This window comes from Neolamprologus brichardi, chromosome 1 (genome assembly GCF_056152115.1).
Source record: "Neolamprologus brichardi isolate AB-2024 chromosome 1, ASM5615211v1, whole genome shotgun sequence".
Lineage (NCBI taxonomy): Eukaryota > Metazoa > Chordata > Actinopteri > Cichliformes > Cichlidae > Neolamprologus > Neolamprologus brichardi.
In genome coordinates this window covers 18,709,403-18,727,767 of record NC_142104.1, presented here as the reverse complement: position 1 = coordinate 18,727,767, position 18,365 = coordinate 18,709,403, and the positions used below count along the sequence as shown (strand labels likewise).

The following is an 18,365-nucleotide window of genomic DNA, read 5'->3' as shown; positions in this document are numbered from 1 at the left end:
ACTGACAGATCGCAAGGGGTTCGCGAAAGAAGAGCTCAAGTTTATCATCAGCGTACAGTAACGTTAGCTGTACGGGAGGACTTAATCACAGTCTGTGCCCCTTACTCGAGACTCCTGCCTCATATGTTCACTGGACAACATGGGTAATAGTTGAATTATGTCTTCATTATGATGGGAGATGTAGGTAGGTGACTGTACTCAACCCTTTCTTATCATTTACTAATTGCTGTGTGGCTTGTTCGCTTCCATCGTTCTCACAGTAACTATAATGGGCTAACGTTAGGCTTGTTATCATTAGCCAGCTAGCTGATGTTATCCCGTTGTACTCACTGACTGGATATCTAAATAACTGTGGATAACGTGACGTGCCGTTTGCGTCTGAATGTGTGTCATCTGCCACTTGCCTCACAAAGGCGATTTCATGACCTGACGAGATTATTTTGTTGAGATGGCATATTTTCGCTCGAGCGTGCGGAAGAGTACATTTTCACCCGGTCAATGTGGTGCTGCGGTCAGTTTACTCGTGGCAGTCAGTGATGACGACTACATGCAATGTTATGACATTGACAGTCCAACGGTTTGTAGCGACATCTAGTGTTGACTGTAGGAAATGCAGTTAGAAAGAGAGTTGAAAATGAAATTACAAGTGTCATGATCAATTGTAGCACTACTTTTTCTTATTATTATGGCTAGAGGGAGCACAAAGGTATCACAAACTGTGCGAGAGGCTCAGAAATAGTAAGGCTTTTGTAACAGAAAAATACCCTCAGCTTTGTCAGTGTCCAATCAGTGGAGGAATCTCTGTGCATTTTTAGAATAAAAAAATATGCATAAAAAAAAGTAAATGTTCATGTTTTTTTTTTTTTATTTGAAATAGCACTGTCGCCTCACAACAAGAAGGTTCTTGGTTTAAATTCAGTCTGAGGCCTTTCTGGATGTACTTTATATGTTCTTTCCACATCTGTATTAGGGGTTCACTCTCCGAAAACTCTTAACTTCCTCCCCCAGGTCAAAGACATGTATGGGGTTAGATTAAAGTGTGAATTCAAGTGTGAATATGAGTTTGAATATTTGTCTCTATGGGTTAGCCCTGCGATAGATTTGCAGCTTGTCCATGGTATACCCTGACTCTGACTGGGATAGGCTACAACTGCCCCACCCCCCACCCCTTCACTCAAGGAAAGTGAAGGACTGGATCATCATTTTATTTAGCCTATAAAGTACCTCTATCCTATAGGTTTATCTATACACTTTAGTGGTAATCTTAAAAATATATCCCTGTTAATCGAAAAATGCCCAATTGAATGTATTTTTTATGTGTGTATTTATTGTAAAAATTCTCCTATGAGGCCCTAGCACACTCCCTGGACTGCCGCTCTCACATAATTTCATTGTGTAAAACAAAAGACTTATATTGTATAATGTAAGTTACAGAAATACTGAGTATATATCTGTGACTAAACAGAACTAAGTCGTTGCAGTTTTCAATTTTGTTTTTTGTTTGTTGTAAATCTAAAGATGTGCTATTTATTTGTTGCATACTGTACTTTTCTTTTTTTAATTTGGTTGTCCAGAATCACTCTAGAAGGCTTCTGTATGTTGTCAGTTTCTTCATTTGGCCATACAACAGGAAAAAAAGTTTACTTTGTCACTGTGACAGGATGCAGCATCCCGTTGTATGTTGTGTTTGTACTCTTTGTCTAATGGCAACATAAATTCAAAAGTGTAACTGACTTATCAAATGTGTAAGTGCAAAATAATTGCTTGAACATTAATTTCTATTTAATAACAATATTCATAATACAAGAATATGATTAGAACAATAATTTAACCTAAGAATAGGATTTGACACATTAATCCCTCAATGTCCTTTCAGATTATGGGTTTGTTTTTATGTTTTATCTATCTATCTATCTATCTATCTATCTATCTATCTATCTATCTATCTATCTAGTTCTTATGATAGTGTTTATTGGGGATGTGATGTGCTGAGTAGGGGGATGTGATGTGCTGAGTAGTCCTTGGATGGATATTTATTAGTTATTAGTTGAGGTGTCATTGTCAGGTTATACAGAGCTTATAAAGTTACATAGGAATCATTGCTTCGTCAAAACCACCCACAGCAATTTACTTACTTTAAATTGATATTTGAACATGGTCGGGGGTTTTTTCTCCCACACGACCTGAATGCAGCATAGTATCTTTCACTTGAACTCCCCTGCGTCCCTACACATCCCACAATGCTGTTCGACGTTAGCTTCATTCCTTTTACGTTTAGATATCAGCTGAGCTCGTGCTGCGCTGCAGTTGTGCGCGGGTGCCAGCGGATCGGGATCGGAGCAGCTCGGAGCTGCTCGGAGTCTCTCTGTCCGGGCTTGGACATCGTCTTAACCCGATAATCGGCTGAAGAAGGGGCTTTTAAAAAAGACAACAACAAAAAAGACCGCAAGAATGTGACTCTTAAATGTGCCCGGTTTTTTTTTATTTTTTAATCTCCGAAAACGACCCAGTTTCTGATCTAAACGATTTGATTTTTTAAATATTATTATTTTCTTCATCATCTGCTCCCTCTGTCCGGAACATACTTGGAGCGTCCGGGGTTAGGATATTCTTTTTTTTATTTTTTTTTTATTTTCAATTTTTCCTACCGGCTTGGGCAGTAATATGTCCAGGCGAAAACAGACCAACCCCTTCAAAGTTAACTGTAGGTATTTCAGGTATTGTCTCTCTTACTATTTCACGAGTTTTATTGATGACACTTGCGCTATCCGTGTATACTTGGGTCGGTTGACATGATCACGCTGCGAGGCAAGCATTGTGAGTTTTCTCTCTCTCCGTGTATGTGTGTGTTGTTTGTTTGTTTGTTTGTTTTATCTATATTTGTAGGATATAAACATCGTAACTAATGATATTTGTGTTGCCAGACAGCTTTTAAAGAACCAGGATTTAGGCAAAAGGCAGTTTGGGGTTCAAAAGTTGTTTTTTATTTTTTGAGGTAGAGGTAGGTTAGGGTTAGCACTTTAATTGTGATGGTTAATGTGAGGGTAAGGGGTTAGGGAGTATTTTAACTCTATGAAGATTGTCCAAAAAGATATGCATGTGTATCATAGTTTAAAAATGCAGTCCCAGGATACCTACTGTTGCAGGAACTACCACAGAATTAGTTTTGAGTATTTTGGCAGGTGCTTTTGTGCATGCATTGAGTTTTGGGTTTGGGTTGGGGGGTTTTTTCACGGGTGGAAGTTGGATTTTGTGAGGTGGCTGTAAGTGTGATTGGTCCACATAGAGCCAATGCAAAGAGTGGTAACTTCCTTATCAGAATTCTTTGATTATTTGATAAACAAACATGTATTTTAAGTTTGAGTAAATCAAACCCCATTTACCAAGACTACTGGTTAATTTTTTTTTAAATATTACAGTCCTGGTGACTTTTCTTCATATTGAAGGTAAAAAGCTTTTTGGAATGTGCCGAAATGAGTATGTTTGGGAACAGGTTTTGCCAGAATAACAGATAAAGCCATGAAATGTGGCAGGTTTGTAGTTGATGCCAAGCTGGTAAACTTGTGTGATCCTGCCCATGAGTCCTATAACTAGAGACCATCTTGCAGTGGGATCACACCAGTTGTGACACATGCCAGAATACTGACATTTAGACTCATTAGTACTAAGTATTCAGCACTCATGAGTTGGACCACACCCATCTTCTGACTTAACCATTATTTCGCTGAAGAATACAGATATGTAATGTTTTGTGTCAGCGCCTTACAGCTTTTGTGACATTACTGCACTGGCAAAATTTGCCCACAGACACATATACAAACAACTGTCAGCATTTTCGAAATTCAGTTTGAGGTATCTCTATGGTACATTTTACCATGATGACACACACAGAATCACAAGTAGAAACCAATAATAGCTACTCTATCATGCTTGGTAATAATGCAGTAATAACTACCATGCATACTTAATGCCAGCGTGTTGACGGGTGATGCAGCTACTTTGATCCAATCTTAGTGCGGTCCCACTTGACCACAGTTATTATTTACAGATATATGAAAACAAAAGAAACGGGCATAAAATGGGCAATAAATGCAGTGAGAGCAAGCTCAGGTCAGATGCACTCAACAGACTAGAAAATCAATAGTGACCATCTTGCAAGGTTTTTCCAGCATAATTTTAGTGTTTACCACACCACAGAAAAACCACCCGCACAGTGATAAAACTATCAGTCAGTTTTTATGTAGGGTTAAATTTAGTCTTTAACCCGACTCGCTTTTTCATTTATCAGTTGTTTAAAAATAACTAAGATATGTAAGATACCCAATACTCTTACCTTACCTGCATGTGGCATCATCCCCAAAAGGCCAATTTTGAGCCAGGAAAAACCTCGTCTGGTGATCAGAAGGCATTACTACACTTTAATGCTCAGTACTCGGGGAGCCGCACCACACACAATCTCAAACTCGGCTTCATTTAGATCTCATCTGTAAAGTTTTGTGTGTGTGATTAGTACTGTTGTTGGCACTGTCTTTCACAGTTCAATTTTATTTATACAGTGCCAAATCACAACAACAAGCTACCCACAGACAGACAAACACCTGCCAAAGTACTCACACACATACAGGTACACAAGCTTATAACAATGCAAGCTACACTATTGCAGCATGTAATGACAAATAACTGAATGTGTTACATAATATGTGAAAGAGCACACTCCTGGTACATTTTTAAAAATAATTTAAGTAGCCACTATCACTTGTATTTTAATAGTGGAGCTTATTACTTGTTGGTGCTGATTACAGGCTTAAATTTTTTTTTTATAAATATCTCTCCTTTAAGGCCGACAAGCTTATATTGACTAGAAATGTTGTGTGAAAGAATCTTTCAGTTAATTTAGGTATCAAGGCTTGTGGCTAACCATGTTTCTGGTTTCAGTTTTGAGATGTTATTTTTGTCAGTTATCTGCTCGTTTTTAAAAAAAAAAAAAAAAAAGTATGAGGCATTTAAAAAACAAAAAACAAAAAAAAAACCCCACCTATGACTAAACCATGAACAGAAGGGACAGAGGTTTCAGCTTGTACAAACAGTAGCTATGTGTGCACTTGATTCAGTTTTCTCTGACAGCTCAGATTTAGGAAAAGATTGCAGGAGAGCATTACTGAGCACACAAGCAGCAAGACTTCCCCTGCGTTGTATGCAAGAGTGTTTCTGTTATTTCCCCCTTTCTTCCTTTATTGAATGATACGTCTAATATTTTTCTGCTACACAAACACTTTTCATGCTTACTTTCTAATTCTGTTCAACATCTTAGTTTCCCATCCCAAACAATAATTTAAGATTTTAATTAAGATTTTATTTTAATGGTAAGCAATCATCTGAATAAACAAACATCTGGTTTCTGTTGTTTATATGTGATGGTTTGCTGCTCATCTGTTAAATAATTTTTTATCTAAATAATAAATTCTTCCATTTAAAGAAGGGACCTTGGGCTTACTGGTCGCTTACAGTGTAATGCATACTGACAGTAAGGATTACTGATATTTATTGACCAAATTCTATTTTAAAATGTGTCATATTTTTATAAAGCACAGATAAATTTATTGAAGCAGATCTCAGGAGCTCTTGGGAGACCCTCTAATGTAGATATTTTGTTGGTGACTCATCTTTTACCAGGATGCTCTTGTCAGTGCTTACCCCGCTGACCTCTTATCTTAAGCTAGTTTTTGTCCACTGAAGGGGATTGCCCAGTGTAATCTACTGAAGTATGCTGCGACCCTCCTTTCTAAAGATAGTTTGTTTAAACTTCTGGAGAAATGCATCTCACACTTGCTGCAGACCGCAGTTATCCCTGTGAGCTAATGAGCTCATTTGTTGCTCTGAAACACCTTTGAGAGTGAGCGAAAGGCCTCAGGAGGCCCCAAGACTGTTGTATAATATATTTTTTTAAATTCTTACCCAGATCCATGGCACGAGAGTGTGAGTGTGAGTGTGAGTGCAGAAGAACACCTTTTGCACACCAACTTTCATTCTTCCTCACCATGATTTGTTTTACCTGTCTTTTCTTGTGAGGTATGAATTGCATTCAAAGAGCTGTCCCCTTTGAGTGGGTCAGACCAGACAGACTGACAGACCAGACAGGCAGGGAGACAGTCTGACAGGCAAGCGGGCTGACACACATGCACATGCTCACACACACACACACACAAATGCACACACTCAGTAGTACTCACGCACACACACACACATACACAGGGAATTCCAGACAATGATACAACAGCGGTGTCTGTCTAGCTGTTAAGTTTGATGTACAACAATACTCAAGATTTTTATGCATTACATAAAAGTATTTTGTTTGGAGGTGGTGGTGCATACCCTTGTGGTGTCAAGTGGATGCCTGTCAGGGAAGTACAGTATATTTGTGTAACAGTATATGTGAGGCTTTGGTTTTGGTTTCATAATTTTTCTGTACCTAAATGTAGAAGTTCTGAAAACCTTTTATTAGTATGAACTATAACAAATAAGGTGTTATTTCAGAATATTTCACACTTTATATGTATTGTTGATCCAACTATGAAATTGAGTTCTCAGGTGGGGGGGCTGTTATGAATCCAACTTTGAGTCTCGTGTGGCTACAAGGTGTTTGTATCCTAATCTAAACATGTAGGTTATTCATGGTGAGAACTGATCAGATGTCTGGCCCACCGTCCTTGTTCTCCAGAAAGTCTGTGGACGTAAGAGGGGGGGCCCCAGTACTTCTGCAGATTCAGACAGTGTTGTGTGTCTGCATGTGTGCGTTTTTGGAGGGGATGGCTGCTGAAAAGGAGAAGGAGGGGCCTTTGAATTCAACAGGACCCCCATTGCTCTGTGTTTGAGTAGAGTTTTGGCATTCTGTCTTTTGTCTGTTTTGTTTTGTGCGCTACCCCTCCGTCACCCTACCACCCCCGGCCCGCCCCCCCCAACCAGCCCTCTCCCTCTTGTGTGTGTCTCTTGGCTGATGAGTTTGTCTCTTTGTCTGGATTCAGTCAGACACTGCGTCACCTCCTGCCTACAGACACACAGACTCAGAGATAACATCGCAGTGCTAGAGACTGAGGGAGCGAGGAGGGTGGGTAGTGGTGATGGTGGCGGCGGGGGGGAGCAAGGAGAGACAGATGTACAGACAGAACCGTAGCGGTGGGGGGATGGGTATCTCTCACACATCAATCATTGGCTTTGCGCCGAGAAGCCAGCCTGTTGTAGTAGTTCACAGTTCAATACTCGGACCCACTCTAACGAATGCTTGGATTTCTGTGGGAAAAGTGCCCAAACTGTGTTCACATACCAACTTCTCACAAGTAGCCAAATGACTAGCTTTAAGATTATACTTCTGTCTTGCTCACACACACAGTAAAAGAGAAAGTGTGTGTCTGTGCACCGTGCACAGTACCTCAGGATTGTGATGAATGCTGTAATTACTTCTGCCAGTCTCAGGTAACTGAAGTCAGGATCTCTCTCTCCCATCTTCTGATCTGTGTAAATGGAGAGGGAGCACACAAGGGAAGAAAATTGGATTTTAAGCTATCATTAATTTTCGCTATCTCAAGTGGTGATGTTCCTATGTGTGAATGCCAGAGGACCAAGACTGCATCCAAAGGAGCAGTGCTGGCAGTTGAATGAGCGTTTGCGGAGTCCAGTGTAATAAGAAGAAAAGTGAAGGGATTGCATCGCATCCTGCAGCCAAAAAGAGCCGCTGTGTACAATAAAGTGTGGCATCGCGGCAAGTAAAATGAGCTACATATGGGCTGTCATGGTGCAAAGCTTTATCCTCCCCCTCAGAGCTGATGGTAAAGATATAGAAGTAGACAGAGCTCCATATATAAGCTGGGAGGACAGAGGGCGAGCCAGGCTGTTCAGTGTGTGGGTGGTACTGAAGGAGAGAGAGAGAAACGGAGCAGCTAGGCAGTTAGCTGGAGGATAACAGTGCAGGCTGCTACCCCCGTGGGACTGCAGCATGGCTGTCGGAACAGCTAGCATGTATCTGTGATTGTATATGTGTGTAAAAATAGTGGGGGTTGGGATGCAAGTGAAGTAAATGTGCATGCATATATGCAACTGGGCTTGTCTTGCTGCTTTTGTATGAATCCTGCTGCTTGTTGTATAGGTCATATAAAACCAGATGAATCTGCTAAGAAGTTCTTCTCAAGCTGATCGCGCCCCCAGAGTGTTAAGAAAAAGGTAGAATGGTTTCAATAATTTACTCTCTGGGACAGCTTTCTATCTGTTTTGCTCTGATTATAGGTTTTGTTTTCATTAGCGTGTTATATTTCTGCAATAATCTCAAGATTTTTTAATTGTAGTTGGATGGCGTGATCCACATTAAGTGTGATAAAACCATGGAACTTCAGCAATAGGTGAAACCACTTTTATTAAAAGATTTAAAGATTTATACCTTCTTGTGATACACAACAGTAGCAGATGCTGTAATGAAGTTGCTATGGAGATAAAGCTTTCATATGCCGGGTACAATGTATGGGTAGAGACAGTTGCTCAAAATCGTTTTCTTTTTGTGCCCAAGGCAGGATAAAATTTCAGAGTATATCTATATAAGAAGCCTCATTTGGAATATCATCAGTTCTTCTGATTGTGCAGTCAGATGAAGATATTTTTGAGCAAAAGGCCTTCAGTTCTTTTTGTGCTTCACTATAGGCTGCACTAAATTCATCAGATTCTGTCATACACAATCCAACAGGCAGTCTTGTTGTCCCTGGTTCTGATCCAGCATCTGCTGAAGTGGAGATTTCTCTCTGAAGTTATGTCAGGATTCCAGGTGCCTCTTTAGCTTCCTTGGCAACATGTTGGCATTTTTAACTCCTCCCAACAACAGCTGCAGTCAGGCTGAAGGCCAGTGACTGTCAGTCATGACTTTTTAATATTTAACTGCACAAAAAGTATACCTGCAGTACTATCAAGGCACACTGTTATGGCCCAAGATTTCGACACATAGAACCAGATGGTAGTAGTTGTCCTCTGTATAAGATTATTGTTCTATCAATGTCCAGGATATGTTAGGGACACATCCTCATTTGTATTTCTCAGCATCTTTAGGTGTTGGGGCTTTTTGCTGACAATACACCCTGTACCGGCGAATCAGATCTGGGTGTGTGTCCCTAACATCTTGGCGCACAGCTGGGGTCTTTCCTCCTCATCCACAGTCATTGACTGCAGCGCTAAGCAATCCCTGGAATCACCTTGAAGGTGGTGGCATAGGGTTTGGCTGTGCATCTCCAAGTGTTTAATAAATTTAACTATGGAATGCTAAACTGTTGCTATCCAGCCTCAATGCTCTGCATCTGATTTCAGCTGAGTGTATCACAGCTTTTTCCCATGGTACTTTTAGTTCTATAAAGTAGACAATACAGAGTTGTGGACCAAAGTACCAGATCTGGTCTTTGGGCAGAAGCAACTATTTCTGATGGGATTATAAGCTGTTGACCTGTATCAAAGAACATTTTCTAGTAACAACCTCCTTCAAAAGTCTGTTCCTGGTCAGTGATGGAGAATATTTTTGTCATTGTTCTTGGAGCGGCAGTGGTGCTGCTCTTTTGGCATTGATAGACAGAGATTTCAGCACCTGGTTGTGTCTCTAAGTATACCTGCCTTGACAAAGGCTCACTTTGATTTAAGTCATGATGTGCCTGAGTGCGTTTCCAGTTGATTGTCCCTTTATTCAATATTTCTCACTTCATCCACTTTTGCTGTTGGGCGTCTAAGATTAGCAAATCTTGCAGCCGCCTCCTGCCACTGGAGTTCCAAAACTACCAGCTTTCGTCATTTTCCTTTGTTCCACAAGGGTCTATCTGGAAACAGGCCCACTCCTACTCTTCTTGCTGAACGTAGCTCCCAATCTTAGAAGGATGGAGTGCTGATTTAGCCTGTAGTACAGTTTCTGTTGGTGTCCATTTCCAACATGTTGTTAATACTGGCATGACAGGTCTTAATGTTGTGTCTCAAGACTATGAGAAGGTCAACTCCAGTCTTGTCTTGAAGCCTAGTTTGAAAGAGCTTGTTGGCTTTTTCTACATGTACCACAAGTGAGAAAGTCAACTTTTCAAGAATCTTACCGACGGTCCTTCTACTGTCTTTCTATCTCCAGGGCCATTCCACACTTCAACCATCACAGGACTCCAGCACACTATTAACATGGATGGCAGAGACGAATTCACAGAGGACAGTGAATGCTGCAGCAACAACTCCCAGGAAGTCCAAGGGCAGGATAGCTTCTCAGGTACAGGATGGAGGGAAGGGTCAGGGAAGGACTGTTGGACTCTGTAGGAATGTCCTTGGAATGAGGGGTGTTAGTGAGAATAAGCCCTGCCCTGTGTTTTGTTGTCTGTCCGTATTGATAGGGCTGTGTTTGCCTCCATAGAAGACAGCGATAGTGACCCAGAAAACCACGGCGAAGACTCGTCCTCCAACACCTCTGCTGACGACCACATGACCACCAAGAGAACGCAGTGTCTCCTACAAGGAGCAGGAGTCAAAGAGGTGAGAGGGCTGCTAATTTAGACACCTTCACTCTAGTGTTTCTTTATGATGGTGCTTTGAATGGCAATAATGTTTATTTCATTCTAACAAATACAAAAAAGGAACACGCACAAAGGTTTGGTAAGGTTCTCATAACTGGAAAAAGATTTTATCTATTTCTCACTGTGTACTTCTTTGAAAGCAACTTCTTGGCACATCATCAATTAGTTTGAACACAACTTATGCATTACACTAGAAGAGACCATACTGGTAACGTTGTGGTGTGGAATAAACACACAAACAAAACATGACAGAGATTTAAAAAAAAAAAATGAAGACAAGTATCTGCCCTGCATCTGTTTGATTATGAAATATGTGGTTTATAAACGAGTTGGTAGGCGTGAGAAGAATTTATCAACTCTCATCCATCAGTCGTGCATGAAAAACAAGTCAATGTGAACCGTAATTTGCATCTAGATGCCCACCCTGTCATCTGCTCCAGTTTTATGATGTTTAATTAGGTTCATGCATCTGTGAATTTAAAGCTAATGTGCTGTGCTAGAGAATATTGCAGATATTTCTCCTGAGATAACCTGAAAGGAAGTAGTGATATTTCACCAAAATCTTTCTATTTGTATGCAAAATAACAATTAACATAATATACTTTTGACATTTTTGTCTTACTGCTTTGAAAAGATAAAAGTGAAAATGATAAATAATCAGTTAAAAGACATCACTAATATAGTAAAAGTGGAAAAAAAAGTAGTGGGCTACCTACTTAGTACATCTACAGGAGCCATGGAAACCCATGCCATGAAACCACATGCAGTTACTGAATCAGCAGAGCGTTGGTGAATTTTATGCACTGCTCTGTAACTTTACATGATCTGCCACATTCACAGATGAGTTGCTGTGGTTCCTAAAAGCTTCCACTTTGCAATAATACAGCTTACAGCTGATCGTGACTGTTTTTGAGGGAAGAAATTTCATGAACTGACTTGTCCTTGCAACGCTGGCGTCATTTTATAGCAACACACAGGAATTCAGAGAGCAAACCATTTTTTCACAAATGTTTGTAAAGGCAGACCATATGGCTGTTTGATTTTATAGACCTGTGCAATGGTTCGAGAACACCCGAATTCAAAGATGAAGAGGTCTGGCCCAATATTTTTATTCAAAAGTGCCCTTTGAGTTATTAGACACCCCCAGGTTCAACCAATATGTTTTCTGCCTGCACCTTCTGTTTGAAAATGTTCTGTGAGTCACATCTGTCTCAGCACACAGTGTGATGTCACTGTCAGTGAGTCACCGGGACTTGTGGGAATTTTGCTCAGCCATACACTCAACACATCTTCATCCACTTGTGAAAATGCTTCAGATCAAAACAAGGCCCGTTTTAGTGTGGTGCTTACGTTTTAACTGCCATCATACAAATTGGAAATTTTAATTTAATAAATAACTCAGAATTCAGATTTGTGATTTACAACTGTAAGACGTTTTGATGTAGGTGTAAAATCATTTGAATGTAGTGTTAGATGTGCTTGTGAAACGGGTTTAAATGGTTCTTGACTTTCCTCAGGAGAGCGAGGAAGGGGGAGAGCACAGCAACAACTTTGTTTGTCCTCTCTGCCCGCTGGATTTCAGCAGCCCAGATAAGCTCATCTCCCATGTCTACCAGGTAAGAATAACATCGTCTCACCTGCCCCGATCTAGTACAGAACCAAAAAAAGAAATGCAATTTTCAAAGCCATGTGGCAGCAGCCTATCTGCTCTGCAATCTGTCTACTTTGTCATATAGCTGCATAGTTTTGTTTTTATGGATTGTGGGAATAGTGCCACGAGCGTTAACTATAATTGTTATTGTCGTAATAAATTTGGTTCAGAGTGGCCTCCCAGCCTTTTTCTTATGTAAACGTTGTATAAACTCTATATGCTGTTTGCATTTGTACTACCATGCATAACAACCACAGCATCAATTATAACTGTTGCAGACATGAATTTAAATATTATAATTTTGCTTTTCAAGTTCATAATATTTTAAATTTATATTTCCTTTGTTATTTTTTTCTTTTGCAAACATATTGCAAACTGATAATCGCCTGCAATACAAAGTTATCATATCTTTTAAGTTTGCTGCTTTACTCATCTCTGTTTGCTGTCTTGTAACAGCACACGACTATGATGAGCAACACCAAGAGCTATGTGTGCCCAGTGTGTGGGCGAGCCCTGAGTTCGCCCGGCTCACTTGGACGCCATCTTCTCATCCACTCCGAGGACCGCCTCTCCAACTGCGCTGTCTGTGGTGCACGCTTCACAGACACCAACAACTTTAACAGGTTGAGCTCATCTCTGCTGTAGCTCTCATCTCAGGTCTTAAATGCAGATTGAATATAGATGTTGTGATATAATTATACTAACTGGGCCCTGAAGTTTCTGTGTTTATTTAGTGCTTATTATTTAATTATGTCATTTATCTTAAAAATTTTAAAACAATATCTCATATGTGGTCCCTTTATGACAATGTGAAAAGACACCACTGATTCAGAAGGATGAGCTATTTAAAATGAGGCCTTATACTTTTTCTAGTATCTAAAAATTGATTCTGGCAGGAGTGTAGACAAAGACAAACCTTTTCTTTTGTCGAACCTTTGAAAATATAAATTGAGTAAAAAGAAGTCACATTTTCTCTTTAATACATTATAATAGAATGAGAAAGAGCAATGGTTTTCCAAGTGTGGGATTAGACAGAATGCAGAGCATGAGGGATGAATAAAATTAGTACTGCAATGACAGATTTAATGGAAATAAACTTGCGTGTTGCTTAGCAACTACCATTACATTTTTAATTTAAACAGAACTGACAAGGTCAGGACGCATTGTAGAAGGAGAAGCAGTGTGAAGTGATAAAAAGGAGAGAAGAGAAAAGTCATGAAGCATTACAGTTGGCAGAAGCATTTGCTGCTAAGTTTGGAAAAATAAAACATAAATACTTGTTATTCTAAAGAGAGACAAATAAAGGCGTATCTTAGATGTACGTGGAAAAGCTGTTTCATGTTGTTCCAGCCAGCTACAATAAAGTAACATAACCAGCATCTGGCAACCAGTGTTTTCTGAACAGTCACCTCCTCTGAGGCTGTTAACAGCCTGTTAAACTTCTCTCCAGAGAGCTAGCCAGAGTTCATTTGACGCATGGCCCTTATTCCACTCTGAAGCAAAAACGTTTGGGAAACGACTAACACGGAATCAGTCATCTCTTCCCATTGCAGCTTGACAGAAGCTAAATTTTACTGTTGCCTAAAATATGTGACCATACAAGCCAGGCTAACAAAAATTCAAGGCAAAAACAATGCCTGTCAGTCTGATGTATGAAGCCTTTGTTGCAGGCTGGTGGAAAAAAATCCCTGTGGGGTGAAATCTCGGATTTCAGACTGCTCTGAACACTTAGTTTCAGATAGTTTAGTGTTTTTTTTTTCTCCTTCTCTTGTCTCTGTGTAACGTAAGCGAGAGAGTATATCGCAGATATCGTGATCTCAGGCACGCGTTGGCTGTGTGCACAGAAACCCCACCTAGCTGTTCAAAACTCAGAAGAAAGTTAGTTTGTGAGAGAGCTAAAAGCATTTTACTTAGACGCAGTATAAAATGAATACGTTTATTTTTAACAGGAAACAAATCTAGTCTAGGAGACCTCAAGTGAAAGGCTCTATGATCCCCACATTAAAGATTTAGACAGGAGCAAGCCTTCTATCAGGGATCTAATGCTTCCCTAGAAGAGTCCAGACCACTTAAAAAAAAAAAAGGATGTTTACCTGATTCATGTATCCTGTCGTAGGGAGAAGCTTAAAGAAGTCCTCGACACAACTAGGATGGATTTTACTGGGGGAAGGGACACCAGTTCCATGTCCCACTCCCTCTCGAGCAGCCCCATGAGCAGCCCGGGCCCCTGCACTGACTCTTGCCATGGACCAGGCCCCAGTCCCAGTTCGTGTCAGGGTCCTTGCCCGTGTCAAGCAACTAACCCCAATCCCAACCTATGTCAAGCCCAACGTTCCTGCCAGGGGCAGGGTCACATCTCAAGCCAGTGTCAAGGCCCCAGACCATGTCATGGCCCTGGGCCAGGATCAGGACCGTGCACGGACCAGGGACCCGCATTTCCCTCACTGCCCGATAGTCTCCTCTCCGAAGGGCCATCCCTCGCCTCAATCCCTGATGCACTCAACTCCTCCTCTTCAGGCCTTCCTCCTATCCCTGATATCCTGAGCCCTATGCCGGTGTATCCTGCCGGAGTGCTGCTGGTGTGCAACAGCTGCGTGGCTTATCAGCAGCTAGTGGCGGCCCAGTCACCGATGCGAAAATGGGCTCTGCGTCGGAAGAACGAGCCCTTGGAGGCCCGACTGCAGCGTCTGGAGCGTGAGCGCACGGCAAAGAAGAACAAGCGGGCGTGTGAGACAGAAGAAGAGAGGGAGCTGAGGCGGCTGCGGGACCGCGAGGCCAAGCGCATGCAGAGGATGCAGGAAACGGAGGAGCAGCGGGCACGCAGGCTGCAGAGGGACAGGGAGGCCATGCGATTAAAGAGGGCCAACGAGACACCAGAGAAGAGGCAGGCCAGGCTGATCCGCGAGAGGGAGGCAAAGAGGATCAAGCGACGGCTGGAGAAGATTGACCCTGCTCTGAGGACACAGATAGAGCACGATCCTGCCGCCATGGCTGCCCTCACAGCAGACATGAGTCTCTTCCAGTTTCCCTGCCCTATGCCTGTCCCCTCCATTGATAATGGTCTATTCATGAAGCTGCCCTAGTGGGTCCAGGCCAATCGGGTGAGGGCAGAATCCAGTTGGCTTCTCGCAGCATCATTAACCTCTGCACTGCGCCATCAGGCTGCCTGTTCACAGAGAACCTCTCAGCTCGATCTGCGTCGAACAGCTTCGCACACAAGCTGCTTTGTTAAATACAACAAAAACTTCTTCAACGTCTTTTTTTAAACAGCCTAGAAAACCTTGGGAACAGGGATGAGAATGTTTCTTATTGTATGGATGATGACATAAGAGCATGTTGTAAAGAGATTTTATCTGTTGCGTCAGTGGACTAGCAGATTTAACACAGTTCATACTCATAGGAGCAGTTACACTTCCTTTGAGGGGACAAAAAAAAAAAAATCATTTGCACATGGACCTTCAGTGACAGGAGAGGGGACTTTGTAGCCACAGTCCCCTCTCCTTTCTGGTCCACTCCGCCAGCCCAGTGACTCTGATTTCCAGGTAGCTACACCTCTCTCTTCAAGCTGCTACCATGGGTCCCTGGGAAGTTCGTGTTCAGTCAAACTACTACCTCAGCTGGCGCCGTGGTCGCGCCCTCTGTCCTGTGGCTTACTGCGTTCCAACTCCAAGCTTCCAAAGCTCTATATGTACTGTACACTACTACCGAGGATGCAGGTCATTTTTGTTTGTTTTCTTTACATTGTTATGTTTGTATTTATCATTCAGGCACTTTAATAGGACACACACATTCACAAGTGATTTTAAAAACAAGAGGCGTTATAGATTCTGACATAAAGTTTGAATGAATGTCCTATTGAACGTGTTCAGTGTTGAGCTACATTCCTCTTATTTCTGAGTTTTACATTTCAATGCAGTCCACCTTTGTACATTCTCTTTGCCAAGATACAACTCTCACGTCTTTACACTCCGAACATTTTTGCCAATGTCATTTATATTTTTCTTTCTTTTACAGAGGTTTTCTCTGGCTCTTAAAAAACAACAAAAAAGTAAAGTCATAAAATCTGTGCTGCTGTTATTGTACTGTAAAATACATTAGTTACCTCTTATATGTTTGGGCTCATTGCATTGAGGAATATTCTATTCTTGTAAGTGGTTGCAAAGAAACAGTACACAACATGTTACCCGTTGACCTCAGAATTTGTTGCATTACTTGAATTCTGCCCTAAAAGATGCATTTGTTTTCCTCATGAGCGGGTTCCGACACGGTGGGTTTTTACCGTCATACGGGAAATCATACATAGATAATGCAACCTCTGCTTTGTGCAATTTGTGTAGCATCCACATGTGTTGTAAGGCTGCAGTACCTTCAAGATGTGTAAACAGTACCACTTAAATTATGTTTTATATCTGCAAGTCACTTTTATGGAGTCACATGACAAGTGGACATTGTTCTAAACACTTTTTTTGTTTGTTTCCTTCATCTGTTACTGAGCACTGGGGCTAACTTCACGGCACATACAGCCCATACCAGGAGATTCATTAACCTCATTCCAGCACATATTTATGCAATATGATGTGAATATATATATATATATATATATGTTTGTTTGTTTTTTTCTTGTAAAAGTGTTTTGGGGTGTTTTGTTGATTTACAAAATGTTAAAATTAGAGGCCATGGTTGGATAACCCTCGTTTAATTTCCTGGCTGTTACCTCCACTTCTTCTTGTCTTTGCTTATCCAGATGCAAACATTTAACAGTGTCAAATGAGCAGTTTCAGAAGTACTCTTTAAAGAAGAACGAGCAGCGGTTCTGTTTGAGTCACTCCTAGACGAGTCGCAACCCACCTGGCTGTTAGTTCCAGCAGGTTTAATGAAGAAAAAACAAAAGACAAAAAAATTAAAGGGAGTTTTGGTTTTATCCTCAGAGGCTTTTTTCTAGGAGTGCATCAAACCTCTATGCAACAGATGTTATTTATTAAAGGAAATTAATTCACTTTTCACTGAAACTATGCAGAATGCGACCTCAATTTTAAACAGACTTCAAAGCAAACAGTTCAGCTACTCAGGCAGTTTAACTCAGAGGGCTCAGGGCCTGGATACGGCACCCCAGCCCATAAGAATCATTTGTAGACCTGTCATGCAAACAGAACAGTTTTAGGCAGTTTTGGGACTTTTAGTAGAGACACTTTTGTCTTTTTTTGAGAGATGTTTCCTCTTCCTAGTTCAGCACAAAAAGAAACAGGGTTTCACTGCCATCCTTCTCACTATACACTCTACCAAGGGCAGATCAGTGTTCTCAACAAAGGCTTCAGGTGTCGTCTCTTTCTCTCAGAATATGAATACTGGGTATTCTCAGAGGTTGCTCTTTGAAATTGCTGTGACCCTGTTTGTCCTACAACTTCACTTACTAGTTGAAAGGAAGTTCTGTGGACTCTGACGCGGCGCTGTCCTTTGGCAGCAGCGCTCTCTCAGTGTGGATTAGGTAAAAACACTGCATGTCCTGAAACTGCACTCGTCCTAGAATGGTTCAACATGAGCTTGTGTTCTGTTTGTTTATGCCTGCCTGTTTTTTACAGTTTAAACGAAAAATGTTTCAAGATGTTGGCCTTTCTATATTCTATCAGGATTTTCTCTCAATGTCCATGTTTACAAAAGAAGTCTTTCTGATCAAGGCCAAATGAATGAGCTAAACTGCTAATGACAACATGCTAGTTGTGATATCAATGCATTCTGACTGGATGGCACTTTGGGGGACGCCATCCTCTGTTACTGGAATAACAGATGTACAGACCGTGACGAAACCTGGATAAGAATGTGGAAATAAACATTGAATTTATTATAAAGTTGGTTTGCAGCATTGTTTACATTTTTTGCATTGTTTTTTTTTTTCCTACAAAGCACTGCATAAGATCAGTTCTGTTGTTTCCAAACCTTGAGTCCCTGCAGCCCATTGTCTTCATTAACAAGGGGAAGCATTTAGTTTTCAAGAATCAAACTAAAGTAAAAGCACAATCTCACCTGCAAATTGTGTTTCTACATGAATCATTAGTTCAACTTAAACTCGCAGCATTACCACCCTGGTCATTCATTGTTTTAGCTGAAGTGGCTTTGTCCTCCCAGGAGAACCTGACCCCTATTTTTAGATA

General features: G+C 41.1%; 1 protein-coding gene across 7 annotated transcripts; it reads left to right on the top strand.

Annotated features, from left to right (window-relative positions):
• Nucleotides 1-27: 27 nt before the first annotated feature.
• Nucleotides 28-18,066, top strand: znf821 (zinc finger protein 821). Of its 7 annotated transcripts, none has more exons than XM_006780111.3 (6): nucleotides 28-143; nucleotides 10,133-10,264; nucleotides 10,406-10,524; nucleotides 12,083-12,181; nucleotides 12,673-12,839; nucleotides 14,333-18,064. In XM_006780111.3, the coding sequence occupies exons 1-6, from the start codon at nucleotides 140-142 to the stop codon at nucleotides 15,297-15,299; spliced, it is 1,488 nt and encodes a 495-aa protein (XP_006780174.1). In that variant the 5' UTR covers nucleotides 28-139; the 3' UTR covers nucleotides 15,300-18,064. The 7 variants fall into 7 exon arrangements, with proteins under 7 accessions (XP_006780174.1, XP_035760740.1, XP_006780173.1 ...); XM_035904847.2 differs by having other exon boundaries at nucleotides 28-184; XM_006780110.3 differs by lacking the exon at nucleotides 28-143 and adding an exon at nucleotides 2,318-2,704 and having other exon boundaries at nucleotides 10,409-10,524; nucleotides 14,333-18,066.
• The last annotated feature ends 299 nt before the right edge of the window (nucleotides 18,067-18,365 follow it).